A 19023-nucleotide genomic window follows, 5' to 3' on the forward strand; every position below is an offset into this window, starting at 1 on the left:
GCGCAGGTCCCTCCAACCTTTTTATCGCTGCTGAAACCACTTACCTTGCCAGAAACAGTCCGAGGGGACTGCCACGCTGCTCCTGCCCTCACGCTATTCCCGCAAACCAGCCAATGACAACTCGGGTGCCGGGGACTACAACTCCCAGCGTCCCCTCTGTGGCACCCACCCATCAATCAATCAATCAATCAAGGACATTTATAGAGCGCACTACTTACCCGGAGGGTCTCAAGGCGCTTGGGGGGGGGGGGGGGGTTGCTGCTACTGCTCGAACAGCCAGGTCTTGAGCTTCTTCCTGAAGGAGAGGTGGTCTTGGGTCAGGCGCAGGTCGGACGGGAGGGAGTTCCAGGTCTTGGCGGCCAGGTAGGAGAAGGACCTTCCTCCTGTTGTCGTTCTTCGGATGCGGGGGACGGCGGCGAGGGCGTGACTGGCTGATCGTAGATGGCGTTTGGGAGCGTAGAAGTTGATGCGGTTGTTGAGGTAGCTCGGGCCTTGATCGTGTAGGGCTTTGTGTGCGTGGGTGAAGGAGGCGCTTAAAAACGCTCAAGGGCTATCGCAGCGCAAGACGTGCGCAAGCGTGCCCGGGCGAAGCCTGGGACAAAGGCAGGCCGGTCCGCGCCCGTCTGAGGCCGGAAGAGGCTGGGCTGGGCCGTCCCTCCAACATCGACATTGGAACTCTATGTAAGCCTGTGTTATTGGATTTGGGCAGAAGGGGGGTTTATAGTTACTGTTTATTGGACTGTGTTTTATTTTTAAGTTGAGCGTTATCTATCCTAAATTGTTTAGAGTGTTTCTCTCTCTGGGATGAGCAAGACCACGCGAAAAGGGGTGACTGGAGTGGTGGGGACCCAGGATGCCTTTCTCACTCGGGCTGAATCCGTGTTAATACCTGAGATACAGCTGACCGAACTGAGACTTTCATTGGATCCTTTATGTTCATCTATAGGTCAATTCCCCGTATTAGAGCCAACTGCTACTCCCACTCGGCGCCCCAATTATCACCAGTGCTAGTAGTTAGCCCACTGCCAGGCCTCTCTAATGAATGCAATGTGGATAGCTTATCCTCTTCACCTCCAGCTACCCCTACCAATATGCTTACTAGGCAGCAAAAGCTAACACTAGCTCCAGGAGGAAATGCCCAGATCAAGAAAAGGAAAGTGCGTAGTGCCCCCAAAGCCAGCCATCAGGTCTCAAAACAGGCCAAAAACAAGAGTGTGGCATTAGGGAGGGCAGGGATCTCTGCTCCACCCGCCGAGTCTGGCAACGCCAAGGCGGGTGCAGTTAGTGTAGATCCTATCCCACTGGGGCCCCGACAATTAAACTCCTTAGAGGCTCAAGATGATTTTTTAAAACAAATGGAAGCCAAGCTGCTAGCCCCGATTGATCCCCTTTTGTCCAAATTAGCTGCAATAGACCAGGGACTATATAAAATTGAGCAGCATATAACAAGAGTCACACATCCTCACTCTGGGAGTAGCCAGCCTGAAGTTATAGGTGTCAGTCAGGCGCAAAATCTATCTGGACTACCCCCTCTTGTTGCGACCTGTTCCCACCCATCTTTAGCTATTTCCCCCGAAACCCTCCACTTTACCTCCACCTATACACAACGGTCCTTTGACACGCAAGGAAGGGCCAAAGGGCCCAGTGGGGAGACCACAAGGTCAGGGTGGGGATAAGTTGACAATCGTTTTTCTCCATCTTCCACCTGAGGCAACACCCCATACCACAGTACTGGCCAACGTCCCAAGACTTCAACCACGAGAAGAGGAACACTGGTCCTCACTCAAGAACAAGGCCCTTCACTTCTTGGGAACCATCTTTTTTCCGAGTTCAAGATGGTTAGAAGAGTTGCTTGGTTCGGTGAATCTGATAAGGTTCTAGATGGAGACTGAGTAGTCCTAAGTTTCAGGTCTCCGAGCATTTTCCGGCTTATCCTAGAACGGGCAGTCCCTTTTAGGGTATGTAAAGAGGCTATTAATGTCCTCCCGCTGGGCCACTTTTATCAACCAAGTACACATTTCAGAGGGGTAGCACAGAGGATACCAGCGACTTCGCTAGGCCCCTATAACTGTTCGGCCTTGACCTCTAATAGATACGAGGTACTTAGTTAGCTGGAGGAAAATGATTGACTGGATCCCAAATGTGGCCCCTCTGGCCATGAGAAACCTGCCATTAAGGACTCAGGAGAGCACGAGGTTAAATTGAATATTCAGAGTCAAGGGGGTCCTCACTTAGTGATACTTAAAGCTTCGGAGGGCCTAAATAATTGGGAGGATAGATTTGGGGAAGACAATGGTCCCACTGAGACCCATTTGAATGAACTGAGCCCATTGGTGGCTGTAATTGATCCCAGCATAGTGCTTGGTGATAATTGGTTACAATCATGCATGAAATCTATCTCTGGTTCCTTATATTTAGCTTTGGCCGCCTGGTCACCATGAAACTTTTTATGCCTTTAACCAGGCCTTCTCTAACAAGAGATTTTTGGTAGACCATGTCACCGCTTATGAAGGGTACTGGGATTTTACCATGGTATCACCAATTTAGGGTGGGTACTCTCCCAGTTAACTCATTCACTGGTAAATGGTGCCTTAAGACTAGTATGAAATGTCCATTTTGCCCGACTCAGATTGAATCTATAGCGCATATTCTATGCATCTGCCCAGTGTACAAAAAAACCGAGGCATATATGGTTGAAACCCATTTGCTTGACGAAGGGCATTAATACTGGTAATGAAGCACTAAGGATTCTAAAAACGGATAGTACGGAATCCATTGCAGTTTCCAAATTTCTACCCTGGATGTGGGGAAATCGTGCTCACAAGCTGAGCCTGAGTTAAATTGTCTTATATTGTTATTACCTGGTCTTTTAAACTTTTTAACTTAGTCACAACTACCCTGTGGTATCCACTGTATTTTGGCTTGGGATTATTTGACCACCTTTTATCATGTTTTAGATTTATTTATGTATAATATTTGTATATAGGGGTGGAATAACTTGTGGATTTACTTTCCCATTGTGTTTGTTTTCTGCTACTACGGGAATGGAATGTTTAATATTTTAAATGTAAATGTCTTTTATGATAATGTGTATCGAAATAAAGACTTATCGAATCGGTTTCAAAGAAAGACTCAGATAGTTCAGATTTTAAAACATGGTCTAGTAGCAAGTACGGCGGTAATCACCACGTGAATGGAGCTGGCCTCGTTTGCTGGGACTCCATGTCCAGCAGTATTGGTGAGTGGTCCGAATAAGAGCAAGGGTGTATCACGCAGTCTCGTACATGATTGAGCAGAGCTCAGGAGGTGAACCAATAGTCTATTCTTGTGTGGAGGCCATGAGGTGTGGAATAGTGGGTGAAGCCCCCTGCCCCCAAAGAGTGTGTGCGCCAGACATCCAGCATGTCTAATAGGGTAATCAAATCCATAATAGTTTTGGCTGCAGCCGACGGGTGCCTGGCAGGCCCTCCAGAGCGATCTAATGTCGGGTCGAGAACACAGTTGAAGTCCCCTCCCCAAATCTGCAGCAGAGAGCTGTCCCCACACAGACGTTCCAGCTGTTCTTGGAAGAATTGTGAGTTATCGAAGTTTGGACCATAAATATTAACAACGACCACATACCCCGCCCTCTACCACCTAGAGATAACATCCCTGCCCCCCCATGACTAATTCAATAGCCTCTAAGGTGATTTCAGATTTAGGGTTAACCCAAGTGAGTACCCCCCTTGCGTGAGTGGAAAAGCCAGCCGCATGAAAGGGGCCATGCAATTGTCTACGTGTAAGTAGTTTGCTGTCCGTGGGCAAGTGGGTTTCCTGCAAAAGAGCGACATCTATACCATAACTGGTTAGATAAGCTAACACTTTTCTTACCTTTCTGAAGTCGTTGAGAACCGCACTTTACTACCCTGGCCCTACATCGTGACTAACTATCAATGCTATATATGTGCCATTTATGTCAGTCTTGCTTCTCAATATCCATGACTGCCGAAACGCCCTACCAGTATTGCATATGCAAGAATTAAGTACACTGTGATCAGTATAACAAACCAATGGGTCTAACCCATGCCATGCCATCCCCAACTTGTCATGGTCGAAGCTCGCCCCCCTTCCCCCCCCCCATTCAATTGATATCTGGCATAACGCCATTAAGCGGGTAACACACAGGGGCGGATTTTGCCACTTTGCCGCATAGTACTCCACTATAGTAGAGATCAAGTCTTGCCATCTGAGCGAATCATAGGCATCCAGTACGTGTCAGAATGAAATTGAACATAAAAGCAAGGATTGGGTACCACCTCCCACTCTGTCAGCCCTATAGGCTGTAATATGACAGTAATGGCCCACAATTGGTCCAAAAGCAAAGTAATTGTGAGAATATTATTCAAATGCATGTACCAAAGTACAATCAATTATGTCCCCTTGATCTTCCAGAGCTTGGGGGACAATCCCCTTCAGCAGTGCACGCCCTTAAGCAATCTCCATTGCCACCTACTCTTCAGAAGCTATAGAGGGATTTCGCAAGCCCACCATGCTAGTCTTGTTCCTTCAGATCGCCCCCAGTAGCCTCAGCCAATTTCACCGCATCTCCACTCCGTTCGTCTGGTTTGGTGTAGTCCCTGAGGGCTTCCTTCAAGTACTTGGGATCTAGGAATATCTTAGAATTGCCGTTCATGGTAACTTTCAGCCTGGCAGGGTAAAGCATGGCATAGTCCAGGTTATAGTCGCACAGCTTCCGCTTCAAGGGGGCAAACTGTCGCCTGGCCTCCTGTATCTTCATGGTGAAGTCCGGGAAGAGCGAACTCGAGGAGCCCTCATATTGGTGATCTCTTTTCTCCCTGGCCTGCCTAAACACAGAATCCCTGTCTCTGTAGTTTAATAGTTTGGCGACAATAGGGGAAGGAGCCGCGCCCAGTGGAGGCCTGGGACCAAGGGATCGATGAGCTCGCTCAACGACAAACATGGAAGAAAAGGTATCGCGGCCCAGCAGTGTGACCGACAGATTCTCGATAAATACCTCCCATATTGCCAGTGGGCGTGGATTCCGAAGGGCGGTGATGCGAATATTGCTTCTCCTTGATCTGGCCTCTAAGTCTTCAGCCTAGTCCTGTATTACAGTGAGGATCTTCCAAAATTAGTTCTGGACAGAGTCTGTCTCCATCTGAGCCTCTTCCATTTCCGTTATGCGCCGTTCGGCTACATCCAGACATTGGGAATGTTTATCAAGTCTCTCCGACATGTGGTCCATACTATAGGCTAATAAATCAATTTTCCAGTCTATGGTGGACAGGCTTTTTTGCATAGCAGCCAGAATTTGACGTACATCACCCGTTGATTCCTCATCCATGTCCCTCTCCTCATCAGGCAAATGGGCCTCGCTCAAATCTTTATTTCTTAACTTACGCTGCTCAAACTGCACTCATTTCGGTGTGGGGGGGTGGGCCTGGACCGCGCCCCAACACCTCCCAGATTCCGCTTCTTGCAGTGCACTAGAGGCTAGGGGCGCCGGGTAGCTTCACCTGTGTAGCGACCAAAGCTAGAAGATAAGGCGAAAGACAGTTGGCGGGCAATGATCTGGAGACACCCAATACGCAGTATAGAGATTTGCCAGGTGTGATAGGAAGTGGAAGGACTTCACTCAGCTACAAGTCAGGCATGACATCTGACCCGACCAGCAAACAGACACGTATTCACCAGGAACAGTTTCCGAGGCCACGGATCCCAGGCAGTAGGTGAGTGATCTGGGGCAGATCTCAGGGCCTCCATCAGCGCAGCTAAGCCCAGGCCACGCTCCTGTGAGACACAGTGCATGCGGGTCACTCTCCTTAAGTGTCTTGCTTCTCTGCCATTGCTCCTCAGGGCCCAATAGCCATCAGTTCATACCAGGCCCAGCGTACTCCACAAGGTTAGGATCCGCCGGTGTGTGGCCTCCACAGATAGGGACAGAAAATATGCCACGCGCTCTGGTGCCAAGGAGCAGGGCTGCAGACCCCAGTGCGAACCTGTGCAATCCACTGGGTGCTGTCTAAGGCCCCGGGGCATGGTCCCGTGTGGCAGGATCCAGGAAGGTGTGCCCCGCAGTCCGCACCCCGCCTCGAAGCCACCATCTCACGGCGCCGAAAGGGAACAGCGCCAGCAGCTACGTCCGTAGTCCGGCTGCAGCCCACTTCCTCTTGGACGAGGAGTTCCGATCAGCGGGGTTAGGGGAAACTTGGGGTCTGCCACCCCTCTGACACAGCGGTACAAAAGGGGGTGGTGATGGACACAGGCCGCACCCCAGGGCACTGCGAACTATACTAGGCCGCAATGACTCCTTGTGCTACGGTATCACCTTGCGGGTCGACCAGGCCAGCAACCGATAGCGCTTAGCGAGCATATCCAGGTGTGTGTCGCAGTCCGCGATTATTTTCACTTTGATGTCAGGATTCTTGCCGATGTTCACGATGGCTTTTAGGGCGCGATCAAGAAGCAGCCATCTTGAGCCCTGGCAAGCTCCTCCCCCTTCTTCTTCTCCTCCCCATAAATGCAGCCGGTTTTAAATTCGAATAAGTGCACAAGTGAAAAATAAAGTTGGTATCGGTAATTGTGCTACTTACTTCAATTTTACTTTCACGGGGTCTTACTTTCGTGGTAGTTGTGACACACACATCACATGTTTATTATTTTTTTGCACTCATTTTTGGGACACATCTTTATTCTTTAAGGCAAGGTGTCTACCAATGATGCGATAAGTCGGCACAGCTGGTGAGTACCAATCAGCAAGCTCTATTGGTGGTGTGAAAGGACAAGATGGAACGTGAGGTGCCATCTTGTCCTTTCACACTTTTTCTTAAGTTCACACATAGACTGATGTGACCTTCTTTGATATATTATCAAAGGTACACCCCTGTATGTATAGGGGGTTCGGAAGCATAGTGACTGCCATTTGTAAAAAAAAAAAAACAATTTTTTAAAGTTAGGCAATAAAGCGGGAGCACACTACCTCTGGTGAAGGTGAGGAGTGTTTATGGGAGAAAGAGTGATGGAACCCACACCTCCACTTATATAATTGTCCTCAAGATGATGAGCCTTTGATGAACAAGTCTTTGTATTGATATTGCACGTTGAGTGGAGGGCGACCTGTCCGTCTTTCCCTCTGTAGCACCATATTGATTCAGTGCTAAATTTGCTTGCCTATAGGTAGTTCTGCTCCCTTCAATTGCTAAAATAAAATAAATGCACCTTTCGTTATGGTTTGTAAAAATTGTCAACATTCAAAGCAAAATGCTTATTTCAGTCTGGACAGTGTTAACATAATAGGTAAAAAAATATATATTTTTGAAAAATGTTTTTCTTTAGTTTTTCAGCCCTCTTTCATCCTAATGACCAGCCGCACAGCAAGTTCATTTTTTGTAGCGAATACATCAAACATCCCTGTTTTTACTGCGATTGAGGTTAATAATTCAGGTAAGCACATTCATTTTTATTTTAATTGGAATTAACTTTTATATTGACAGTGCGTGTACTCTGTGTAACTCCTACTGCGTGGCAAATGGGATGGGCTTGGGGTGAGTGTGTTGGGATTGTTGGTTTAGATGTGCAGAAGCCTATAGGTGATCCTTATTGCGGATATTATATAATAATATTATTGCTGTCTGTTATATTCATTGTGTGCCCTGTGTTGAACAATTCCCATTGTCTTTTTGTTATTGTATCTGAAATACCAATAAAATATGACTCCAAATTTGGACAAGGCCAGTTCACCAGCTGTTGATGACTATGCAGGAGATGGAAAATGATGTGCACTCTTAGTATGGCAACTAAAAAACAAAACTAGTTCCAGATGGAACTTCAGTTTGTTTTCCGTATTGCCTTGATAGTAGCAGCCAGTTTCATTTTGGCAACTAGGTTGTCAGGTTAGTCTGTACTTTGGTGTAGCCCCTTGTAACTGTGGGTTGAATCAGTGTATTTGTTTTCCGCCCTTTGTGGAGCACCCATTCTGAACATACCCACCTATAGTATTTTGTTGAGCTTTTACTGTTTGTTTCACTTGGATGAAACTCTGTTCCTGTTTGCCTTGTCATTACTGAGGGCAGATATGCCCTATTTGTGACTATTTACATTTAATCATCCTGGTTGGTCTTTAGAACTCATTATACACCTAAGTAATTTGTCCCCAAAACACATTGATGCTAGCAAATAAGTAAATTGTTTAGGGATATTCCATAGTCCTTTTTTTATATAATGAAACTATACCCAACCCATGATTTGATGCCGCTGCTCTAAGTTGTCATATGCAAATTGTACACATTTGCTACAATATTTAAATCATTGTTCCATAAGACACTTTGTTTTTCTTGATATTTTATTTCCTAATTTTCTTCTCTGTATTGATGTTTGCAGTTGGATTAGCATCACCAAGTTGCAGTGGCATTAATCGAACACAGGACTGGAATTTAGACTCGAATAAAGTTGCAACCGAGGTAGGCACGAGTTTGTTAAGCCTGTCATGTATTTGTATAACGGAAGCTTAGCTGGGTACCCGTGGAGTACTGCCCTGCTACTTATGCAGCATTCTTCATTTAGACTGTCAGATGGAAGTGGTTTCTTTATTGCTGGATAATTGGCTGCTCTCTGTGCATTTGTAAGATCTGAAATTCCGTAGAAGGTGCTTATTTAGAACTAGTTATTGTATATCCGTTAGTAGTGGGGTTTGGTATCTCTCTAAAGGCTTCTTATCTCTACAAGTAAGAGGAGTAAGGTCCATAAATTTCAAGAGATTTTCCAGGCTCATCCAATATGAATACATTTGGAAAACAAGAGACTACAAAGCAGATCGGGGTCATTCTGACTATTTTGGTCACCCAGAGTCTTTGACTAAAATCTCTAGGAAAGAGCTAAAATCTGAATGTTTATCAATGCCTGAGGATATAAGGTTAGCTACAGAACATTTGAAATCTTCTTTTCATAATAATCAATTGATCTTGACAACACATAATATGCAACCTTATTTTATAAATGTACACAATGCGCGCCATAGATCTGTATTGACACGATTTAGAATGGATATTTTTAATTGCCTAACTAGCTTTCCCAACATAAACAACTGGTCACACGACTTGGAGAAATGCCCCTGTAATAACGTATCCACCCAGAGCACCATGCACATTGTTTTCTGTTAATAATATTCAGATCTAAGAAAATGTTTAATCAAGCCATTGTCCACCATTTCTTTTAGCAAACTTTATTGACTCATGGGCACGACAGGAAAGCAATCACATGTTTATATGGCACTCTGTTGAAATCAGGAGCACAAAGCTGGGTGGCCTTAGAGAATAGTGGCATATCCACTTGAGGCAGAAGTTGCCTGACTTAAAGTGGGCAAAGTGTTTAGGCACAGTGAAATTGATTAACGGGAGGGCTGGGCTGAAATTCACCCAGTTCAATTATCTGCACCACACATATCTGTCCACTAAGTGGAAGGGACATATTTGTTTCCTGGAGTTCAGAATGTTTGCCCTAGGTGCATGAAGCCAAGGTGGACTTTCAACGCATAATGTGGTTGTGCCCTCATTCGGCTGCTGTATTAGACGTTGTATAATGGTACCAACTCCCCAGGGACAGACCAGTGTGTCATCAGCATACATAGATACAATATGCCATATGCCTTCCACATGAATCTGCCGTTCCCATCCCTTAGTACGCAGGAAGCACACAAGTGGGTCAAAGGCAAGTGCAAATATAATAGGTGACAAGGGACACCTTGCATGTTGCAATATACTCCATGTAATCTAGCCTGCATAGGTCGCTCAGTTCCTTCTTGCGTTCTAGTTTCAATATGGCAAGTGCTCAAAACAAATCGGCATCTGTAACCCTTCTGGTTTCCAAATCCCATATTTTGGTCTCTTTAGCGTTCAAAACAGTTAATGTTTTCTTGACCTCGGAGACTATGTTCATGCAAAGACCACTCGGTACTACCTTAAAAGCATCCCATTCTATTGTGAGATCTGTGGTCGTACCTGTATTTTCAGTAAAGTACAGAGCTATATGTTTCCTTATAGTCTCCCAGAATGCAGAATCTCAGTGCGTCCATTGGAAGATGCCATGTAGATCATTTCGGATGAGGTCTTCCCCAGCTAAGAGATCATTTAATTGGGTTCTTGTCAGATATTGTTTGACTCAGATATGCCATGTGATTTACCCTCACGCCTTCTTCATGCTTCATTGTTGCAGTAGACTTGATCAATTGTGGGATGCAACTAATGCAACCGAGAGTAAAACGAATACTCTGTCATTTGGATGTATTCATCTCCATCTGTCTGTTACCTGGTTATTGGATGCCCATTGTCTCAAGCTGCAAGCGGCTGCAATAGAGTGAGCTCCTGGGATCGGGATGGATCTATCCTGATCATGTTGGGAAAACAGGTAAAGTTGCCACACCAAACGTAGGGCACCTGCATGTTACTTACAAGATATGGTGTGAAGGAGTTAAAGAATACAACCTGATTCTCATTAGGGATGTACAAAGCAAGGAGGGTAATGAGTTCACCATCTAAAGTCTCTTCCATCACCACATATCAGCCCTCAATGTTTATGGTGTTGCGTTGAAAAGTAAACTGAACCATGGGGTGAACCAAATAACCACCCTCCTGGCAAATCCTGAGAGGTAGTTCCAATGATTGTCGCCCACCATCTCTTGTGAAATCTTCGAAGTTCCCTTCCCCATCTGTGAGGTGCCGCTCCTGCAAGCATTCTAAATGCATGTGCTAACTTTTAAGATATGCGTGTATCCTATATCTTTTTCTGTGCTTGGCAATACCTGTGACGTTCCAGGTCAGGATATTGTGACTATTTCAAGTCATACCATGTTTCTCTCCCATGTGCTATATAAAGATTAATCCTCAGCATGTGGCTGTACATCTGTATTTCCCTCATAAGGCCTCAACTACTTTGCATGAACATATCACATAAGTCCACTGATTTTCCTGAAGCATGAACGAAAATTGACATTTTACCTCATGGTACTGTGTTCTCTAGCCATTCCTCCACACAAAGTTCCATGAGTGTACCCTTGAGCCACTCTGGGATTCCCACTATCCTCATATTGTTACGTTGTGAGTGGCCCTCTGCGTTTGTCCACCTTCCGTTTCCAGAGATGCAATTAATGTGAATTATTTTCATTTGACTTTGCATAATGGTCAAAGTCTGTCTCATTGTCGACAGGTGGGATTCATTGTTTTCTACTCTCTCCTTCATTTTGTTTTGTTCTGCTCTAAGGAATCCCATGTCCACTGCCAATGAATCAAGCTTGGTTTCGAGGATAATTTTGATATAACATGTGGCTTTCAGAATTTCTTCAAACTTGCTCATGGTGCATTTTCTCCACCACGTTAAGAGGGTGACCATTTCTTCATCATCAGCCCCTCTAGGGCTCAACTCCCCGGGGAGGCCCACAGACCTGGGGCCCTTCGGTTTCACCAGGGTTCTTGCTCGAGTACATGTACTCTGAGTCTAGGGGGCACCCAAGGCTTGTTTCATTCTCGCTCTGCACATGTAAGAATATCCGTTCACAGCCAGCCTGCTCACATGTGCCCAACACTGAAGAGCCATTGTTACACAGCATCTCCACCACAGCACAATCGTCCCATTGAGCACAAGGGCTCTCAAAGAGAGGAGCCCTGTCCCCCAAAAGTGACATCAGAGACGGCCAGTGCAGGTTGAGTACCTGTAACAAGTCCAAGTATTTCAGCCTTGATCCCATGTGCGAAGATCACAATGGCCAAACACAAGAGAGAGGCCACATCTGTGAAGAAGCAAGCACACGTCACCTTGGAGGCAGAAAGCGTAGTCTGAGAACTGTCTCTCCCAAGTCAGCACTCGCGTATCACTCAGATCCGTTGCCCCTTCAGATATATCCTGTTGGGGGTGCTGGGAATGATCGGTGGGTTTGCACCGGCCCACCCCTTCAGGCTTTTGTCTTAACAGCCCAGAGCTGCATCTCCGGTGAGCCCAAAGAGGGTCATCCAGCTATCAAAGGGCAGAGCTTCCAAAGGCTACACAAACCGCACACTTGACCGCATGTTGGCACATTCTCTTGGGCACGTCCCTCACCCAACATGACACAAATGAATAGCCGTCGTGTCATGGGGGGTGGCGGCAATCCAAACCTTTGCATTTCAGAGAGGGGATCAGGAGGACTGCAGGAGCAGGAAGCAGACGGAGCTCAAAAGTATGCAACTTACAAGGTCGCCTTCTAGAACACACTACCCTTTTGCTCACAAGTTAACCTGTGCATGCCCTTGTTTCTCGATCGTTCAAAAAACACATATTTAGCGTTGGTGCCTGCAGCCTTTTCCATTCCCCAGGTGTAACAAGGTTGACAGTAACTGGCAAATGAGTTTCCCCTCAGCGAGTTAATTTCACTCTCAGTGATTGGTTTCCACCCCAGTACACTAGGGGGAATACATCATCAGGTGTAGGGATACACATATTATGTTTGAAAGCAGTCAAGACCACTTTCCAAAACCCTTGCAATTAAGGCATGCCCACCATATGTGCAAGACTGACCCTTTTCTCACCACACGCCCTTCAGTACTCCACTGATGTGTCTGGATACTTTGCTTTCAACCTCTCAGCCGTATTGTACCACCCCATCATCACCTTGTATATGGTAATGCCATTCCCCATACACCTCTATCAGTACTTCCCATTAGAGAGTAGCCTTCTCATTCTTTATTAGTTTTCAGGTTAGTTGTGCCAGGGAATTGATCATTTACTCATATAGAGTGGCTACCCCTTGTTTCTTTAAAGCTGATAGCGCATGTGCTAAACGTCTTCTTCTTTCAGGGTACAGCCTTCTTAGTCAAGAAATTCACAACCCCAAATTTTGTAGCTGGTATCTATCTCGTTATTGGACACCACAAATTGCACTGCACAGTTCTTATATGTTTTATTCTTTAAACACTCAAACAAATCTATCACCATTTTGGAAGCCCCATGCCTCCATTGTTTGCAGGATAAGTCAAAGCTTGCTCAGTAGAATTCTGGGGTAAAATGTATGTATGTTTAAAACAAATTGATATAAATGGGGAAGTGTATGAAGTCAATGACTGCATATGGGTAATTGCATCATAGTCATCCAACACTGTGATGGTTATTTGGTTGTGGTACAGGTTAGGCAATCTGCTTCTCTTAGGTAAATTCAAGCTATTTCACAGGTCCCTCCCCGTAAAAAGCCTGAACCATCTGAACTCAGTGTATGCCCGATTTTCTGTGCCAACGCTCCCGTAATAGGTAATTCCGCTACCAAATATTAGCTGGCTATGCCAGGAAATCCAGTTAAACCTTTTTGGTACGGTATTGTTGTATAGCTTCTATATATCCTTATATCGTGTTAAGTTAGCATAGGTACATTTCGGATTTAAACGCCATTTTTCCTTTCTTGCAACTTCTGCACACGACCCTTATTTGTTGACTTAGCTTTCAACCTAGTGGTTTGCCGTGGTGTATGTGAGAATAATATGTTATTGCTCTGATATCAGTTTTGTTTAATAAACCATGTCTGCACGGAGAGTGCTGAAGTTTCAGGAGCAACACGATATGGAATTGTTATGAGGTCTGATCTCCACGCCTTCATAGTCATAACACAAGTGCAGCCTTTGCCAACTTGGGCTTGAGGCGGGATTGATATTGCTTTGCACGAGAATTGTTAACACACTTGATGCGGTGCACATGCAGAGAGAGCTGGTGTATGCTGATGTGATTCCTTCATGCTAGGACACTAAGGTATGGGCCCGCCCTAAAACAACCCAAAGAGACCTTCTTAGATAATAATATAATATATGTGTTAGGGAGGGTGAGATATAAGTGTTGTTAACTCTTATTCATTACAGCATGTTAACATGCTGTCACCATTCGCTTTTTATGTCTTAGTAACTATGCTGATAATTTTGCTACTGATAATAAGTGTACTTGTATTATCTAAGATACTGCGCCTGAGAAGACGGCATTAGTAAATAAACATTTCAAATGCACATGTGTCTTCTTTACTCCATGTTCTGGTTTGTAATGATAATATAACGAAAGAGTGTTCATGAGTCCCACGTACCCTGAGGTACTGTAAGTTCATGTTCTGGTTTGTCTAAACATTGGGTGTTTGATATGTCCAATGAGACACTGTAGCTAGCTCGGTAAGGGGTGAGTTGGTTGCTAAGGTAAGTTTTGGGACACCCTAATTTGCCGAGGTTCCACTCCTCTGTGCACAGTTCTGTGTGAGTACAGAAACCCTGCAACAGTATCTTTACTAGAGAGCCCCCACCTCCACCCAAATTTCAGTAACTTTCTTCGTGGGTATATTTCAGCCTTTTAATTTCTGTCCTGATATGGATCACCTGAAAAATGAAGTGAATGTATGAAATTATAGCAATCTTAATTGCTCTCGTGTGGCTGCACCAGAAACATAGATAAGATAGCCATGTGTAAAGCTACTTGCAATTTAGGCAGGTAGTTGAGACGTTTCAGGTGGTTGACTCAAAAATATACAAAGGAATGTTTCACAAGGCTTCTACCATGCAATGTGATTTTATTTTTTCTGTTTATTTTTGTTGACTTGTTTGCTTCAGTACTTGGGGAGAAGTTGTAACGTTATTCCCTACGTTTTAGGTCTCCCTTACAGTATCTTTTAGCTGTCTGTTGACAAAGAGCTATTGCGTACAGTATCAATAATTACATTGGGCTTTGGTACAGCCCATTGCTTTTCATTTGTGGCTTTGTCAGTCTCCTTTGCTTGCTTCTTATTCAGTGTATTTCCTTCCCCTTCTTGTGTTTACCCCTTCCATGCAGAGTATCTTCTTTACCGTCCTTTGACTTGTATCCTTCCAGGTCCCACGTCGGGGAAGTACTTTCAGCACTCCACAGGCGCGAATGTTTTCTCTCTCTCACTCCCTCCCACCTACTCTCTCTCTCTCCCCCCCCCCCACCATAATGTTCCACTCACCCTCCTATGTTTTCCCTGTTGCTTACAAGTTTGTCCCAAAAGCAAAGCAACAGGTATATTTTTGGCAGGTTTGACTAAAAAGCAGACTTTATTGGGTTTTCACCGGCCGTCCACGTGTTGCATGAATTCTTAGGTATTGGCACCCAAATGCAGCATTTATGGTGACAGGAAAAGATCTGTCTCTCATCCCAGAGGCCCAAATGACATCTGTTCCAGTCCCAATTCACGGGAAAGTAAATGTCAGTTTTTTTCTTTAAATACTGACACAAGCAGCTGTTATTTTTAAATACTTGCAGCTAGTCATATGTATTAGTTTTAAGCTGGATTTTAAATTCTGTTCAGTGTCCTATGTTAAATTTGAAAAATCAACTAAGCTGTTTATAAATATTGAAAATATTGAATTCAGTGTTCACTTTTGAGAACCCTTAAGACATGACTTGCCCCCTCTCAGTGTTTCTAATGCTTTTTTTCCTTTACTTTTTTTGTAACCATGCGTAACCAACGCAACCAATAAGCATTGGCAAAGGCAATAGTTTAGCACACACATTTTAAAGGTGACACCAATTGGTCTTGTTTGTTTAGTATTCTGTTTTTGAACTGCTTATCTATACCACAACTTGGCCAACACTGTGACAGAAATTAGTTTTGGTGCCACCACATTAGATGCAAAAAGTTGCTCAAATCTGTTGTATTTTATGCAGTTCTGTTGAACACATAGCACTCCAGAAATACAGATAAAGGTAGTCATGTGTATAGTGTGGCTGTAATAATTCTTCACATCTTTGCCAGTAAAACTTTTTAGAGTAAGTCAAGTATCAGGTTGGAGATCGAATTCGAACAGGATAGCATGGAGCCTACGAAACAGTGTGTGAATTAAACCACATATATCTGCATAGTCGAGTCCAATATTCTGAATATGAGTAAGGTAAGGACGGCGAGGAGAGAGGTAGAACTTTCACAGAGACTGTCCAATTCATGAAGGGAATGAACACATTAGTAGGTTATCAGAAGTTGTTCAATGGAAGAGTACTCTACGATCTGAGATGTAGAAGCCAGACCTTGGAAAGAGCAGTTTAAAAGCAACACCTTAAGTAGTGACAGCGTTGACCATCATCCTAGCAGAGGTGGTGGAAACAAAAAGTAGTACATGAAATTGAACTGCAGGTGAAACGACAGTGGATTAGTGGCACTGGAAAATTTAAGGGCAGATCCACAGATATTAACGTGTTTTTAGCGTTGAGAAAAGACGCGGAGCTGATCTGACTACAGAGGCCTCGGGGTCCTAGTCCACCTTCAAGTTATACGCTTCATTTTGCAGCCCTGTGTAAAGGATTTAGAAATTTCAAAACTAAACAATATTTCTTTTCCCCTCTCACTTAGAATTCCTTCAAAGTGACATTGACGTGGGGTAGCCCCCTGTGCCCCACCAATGAGACGAACTGCTGCACACTCTGTGTGGCCCGAACCTTTCAGGTGGTGGCTTGCCAGAATTCTACAGTGGTTGCAAGTCTGATCATTCAAGCAGAGATCTATTCCAATTCCACTTTCACAGGAACAGTGTCTGGTAAGAAAGTCAGATCAGAGTCGCAACACATTTTTTTTCATTTCAGTATGTATGGGTTGAATTATCACAGGTGAACCCCTTGTAAAAACGTCAGTTATGAAGAAAGCCACTGCTGTATACTAACGAGTACAGGGGTTGTGGGAACTGTTTAAGGAATTGCAGGATGTCATTTTAGGTTATTGATTAGTAAAAGCTTACTTTTTGTTATGAAATGCAGATTGATGATACTAGTTAGACATTCAAAGCAAGAGTCAATTAAAATCAAATGTCACTATGTTCTAGCCATACTCGTGTGTGTAGTCAGCAAAAGTTTGTAAATTGTTTTTTTAACATCAGGGATTTTCCATCAGTTTAAATACACGCCGCCCCTATTTCCCTGAATAATCCAATAAATATAAATTAACTGTAAGATGTGCCCTTGCTTATTTTAAGCAAGAAGCAACACAAAAAGTATGCTGTTTACAGTTAAACATTTCATCTGCTTGCATGTCGACTTTCCATATATGTTGTTCTGGCCATTCGTACATTGTTCAGTATGAATTAAACCTGTTTGATTTGCCCTGCCAGTTCATCAAGTTTAAGAGGCTGCCTCTGACATCAAATATAAATACTTATGGCATTTTTGCTTTGGAGTTGAAAAGAGGTTCACAGGAATCACGTTTCCACTGCTGTGTGTCTGTACATTTGTTGCAGTGCCGAGAGTAAGCATTACTGTTACTGAAATCACCGATACTCCTTTCATCACCTATACAGAATGCAAGGCTGAGGCGGAATTTCCAGATTTCAACCTGTAATTTACAGATTACTCTCACAGCAGTTAGTATTTAAATCACTGAACTATGTCCCCCCCATAATTTCTTTCAAATGGCCTTTGAGTGACATCCCTAAACATCCATGGAAGACCACTTAGCGTCCCCTAGTGACATGTTCAGTCCTTATCTGATTTTCGCGGTGCCACACTGCTTTTTCAAAAATAACCCAACTGTGTCTTTGATCAGGAATACAGAAGTGTGATTTAACAAAATACATTTACAACATTTAAGCAGCACACCCTAAAAAACTGTGGGAAACACGTTCTTTGATCAAATTCATGAACAAAAAGTGATTGGGGATAGTGTCATAGATGTTCTTTATATGCATCCTTTACAAAATTGTGTTCAGAATTTGTTGCCATAACAGTCCCTAAAATGTAAAGAAAAAGAAATACATTAATTTACCTTGGGCATTAGAATTTGACATCGTCCCTGGAAGAAATGACTTCAGGGGCAGAGCATGGCAGATTGGGCTAGAAAAATCCCAAAAATGGTACTAGTCCTGCAGGACTAGTACCTTAAAAAATGTCCTTGACCTAACTGCAACCTACTTGACCTCGATCTCTGAAAGCGGAGCAAATGTGACAAGATAACAAGATTTAAAGGCATCTTTACTGCTCATTAACTTTGTGAGCAATAAAAATGCCTTTAAATCTTGTTATCTTGTCACATTTGCTCCGTTTTCACAGACAGAGGACAAAAGTTGTTTTGTTTTCCTACTCGCCAGAAAGGGCGAGTAGGACCCAAAAACTGCTCGACCTTGTTAAATTTAGCTCGACTATGCGAGCGGTCGAGTGGAATTTTCGACCCCAGAATAGAACTATGATGGCTACAATATGTGGGCCCACTTCTGCAGCTTAAATATTATACATCAGATTCGTACACACAGGGTACCATCGCTAAGCCTTTCTAAATCTCAGCATGCGCATCTATATGCATATTAATGTCGAGATTTGCATCCTCAAAGCCGAGGTCACAAATGTCTCAAGTAAATTCCAGTCAAAGTAAGGGCGTTTGTAAACTTCCTGATGTGTCCTTTACCTTTGTAGGAATTCTACATTCCTAGGTTTAGTATGCTTGTGAATTCTGACAGGCTCTCCCATACCGATACTTCTTGCCTCTGAAATATGTAATGTAAAAAATCTATAGTAAATAAGATATATATTTGGGGGTAAGTCTGAAAGTACCAAAAAACTTGTCCTCTGAATGAAAACTGCTTCTTCCAGCTTGGAACTGCCGTGATGACATACATGTTTCATGCTAAGTACTGTTGAGCTGAAATGATTGGCATTGGAAAACAGTAACCACATCAATGTGCACTTTTATACACATCTTGTAAAGAAACACTAGACCGCTCTACAAAGCTGGCGTGACTAGATTGCATGTGTCCGTACTCTCCTGAGATTCCCTAGTGTCTGTTGGAATAAAGCATCAGAGAGTATTCTGTCTCTGTTTTCATATATTGTTGTTATGCTGATTATCAGTGGTGACTCTTGTGTTGATATTCATATATTGTTATGATCATGATAGATGAGAGGCCCCCAGCACAGCTGACTCTGTGAGGTGCCCAATTAATGGAATTACCAGTGGAAACCACCTGCAGAGGGAAATGCCATAACAACCATGGCCCTGCTTCATGCCTTCTTCGTAACCTCTGTGACTGCATTCATTGTGTA

At 44.0% G+C, this 19023-nt stretch overlaps 1 protein-coding gene across 1 annotated transcript in view; it reads left to right on the plus strand.

Annotated features, from left to right (window-relative positions):
• Positions 1 to 19023, plus strand: part of TCTN2 (tectonic family member 2) — a 255012-nt gene that overhangs the window by 12689 nt on the left and 223300 nt on the right. The window contains exons 2-4 of the mRNA XM_078667622.1: positions 7336 to 7443; positions 8380 to 8459; positions 16352 to 16535. Of these exons, the coding sequence (XP_078523748.1) occupies positions 7336 to 7443; positions 8380 to 8459; positions 16352 to 16535 (372 nt within the window). The remainder of the gene's footprint in view (positions 1 to 7335; positions 7444 to 8379; positions 8460 to 16351; positions 16536 to 19023) is intronic.

The sequence above is a fragment of the Lissotriton helveticus genome, chromosome 11 (assembly GCF_964261635.1).
Source record: "Lissotriton helveticus chromosome 11, aLisHel1.1, whole genome shotgun sequence".
In the NCBI taxonomy this organism is placed as follows: domain Eukaryota; kingdom Metazoa; phylum Chordata; class Amphibia; order Caudata; family Salamandridae; genus Lissotriton; species Lissotriton helveticus.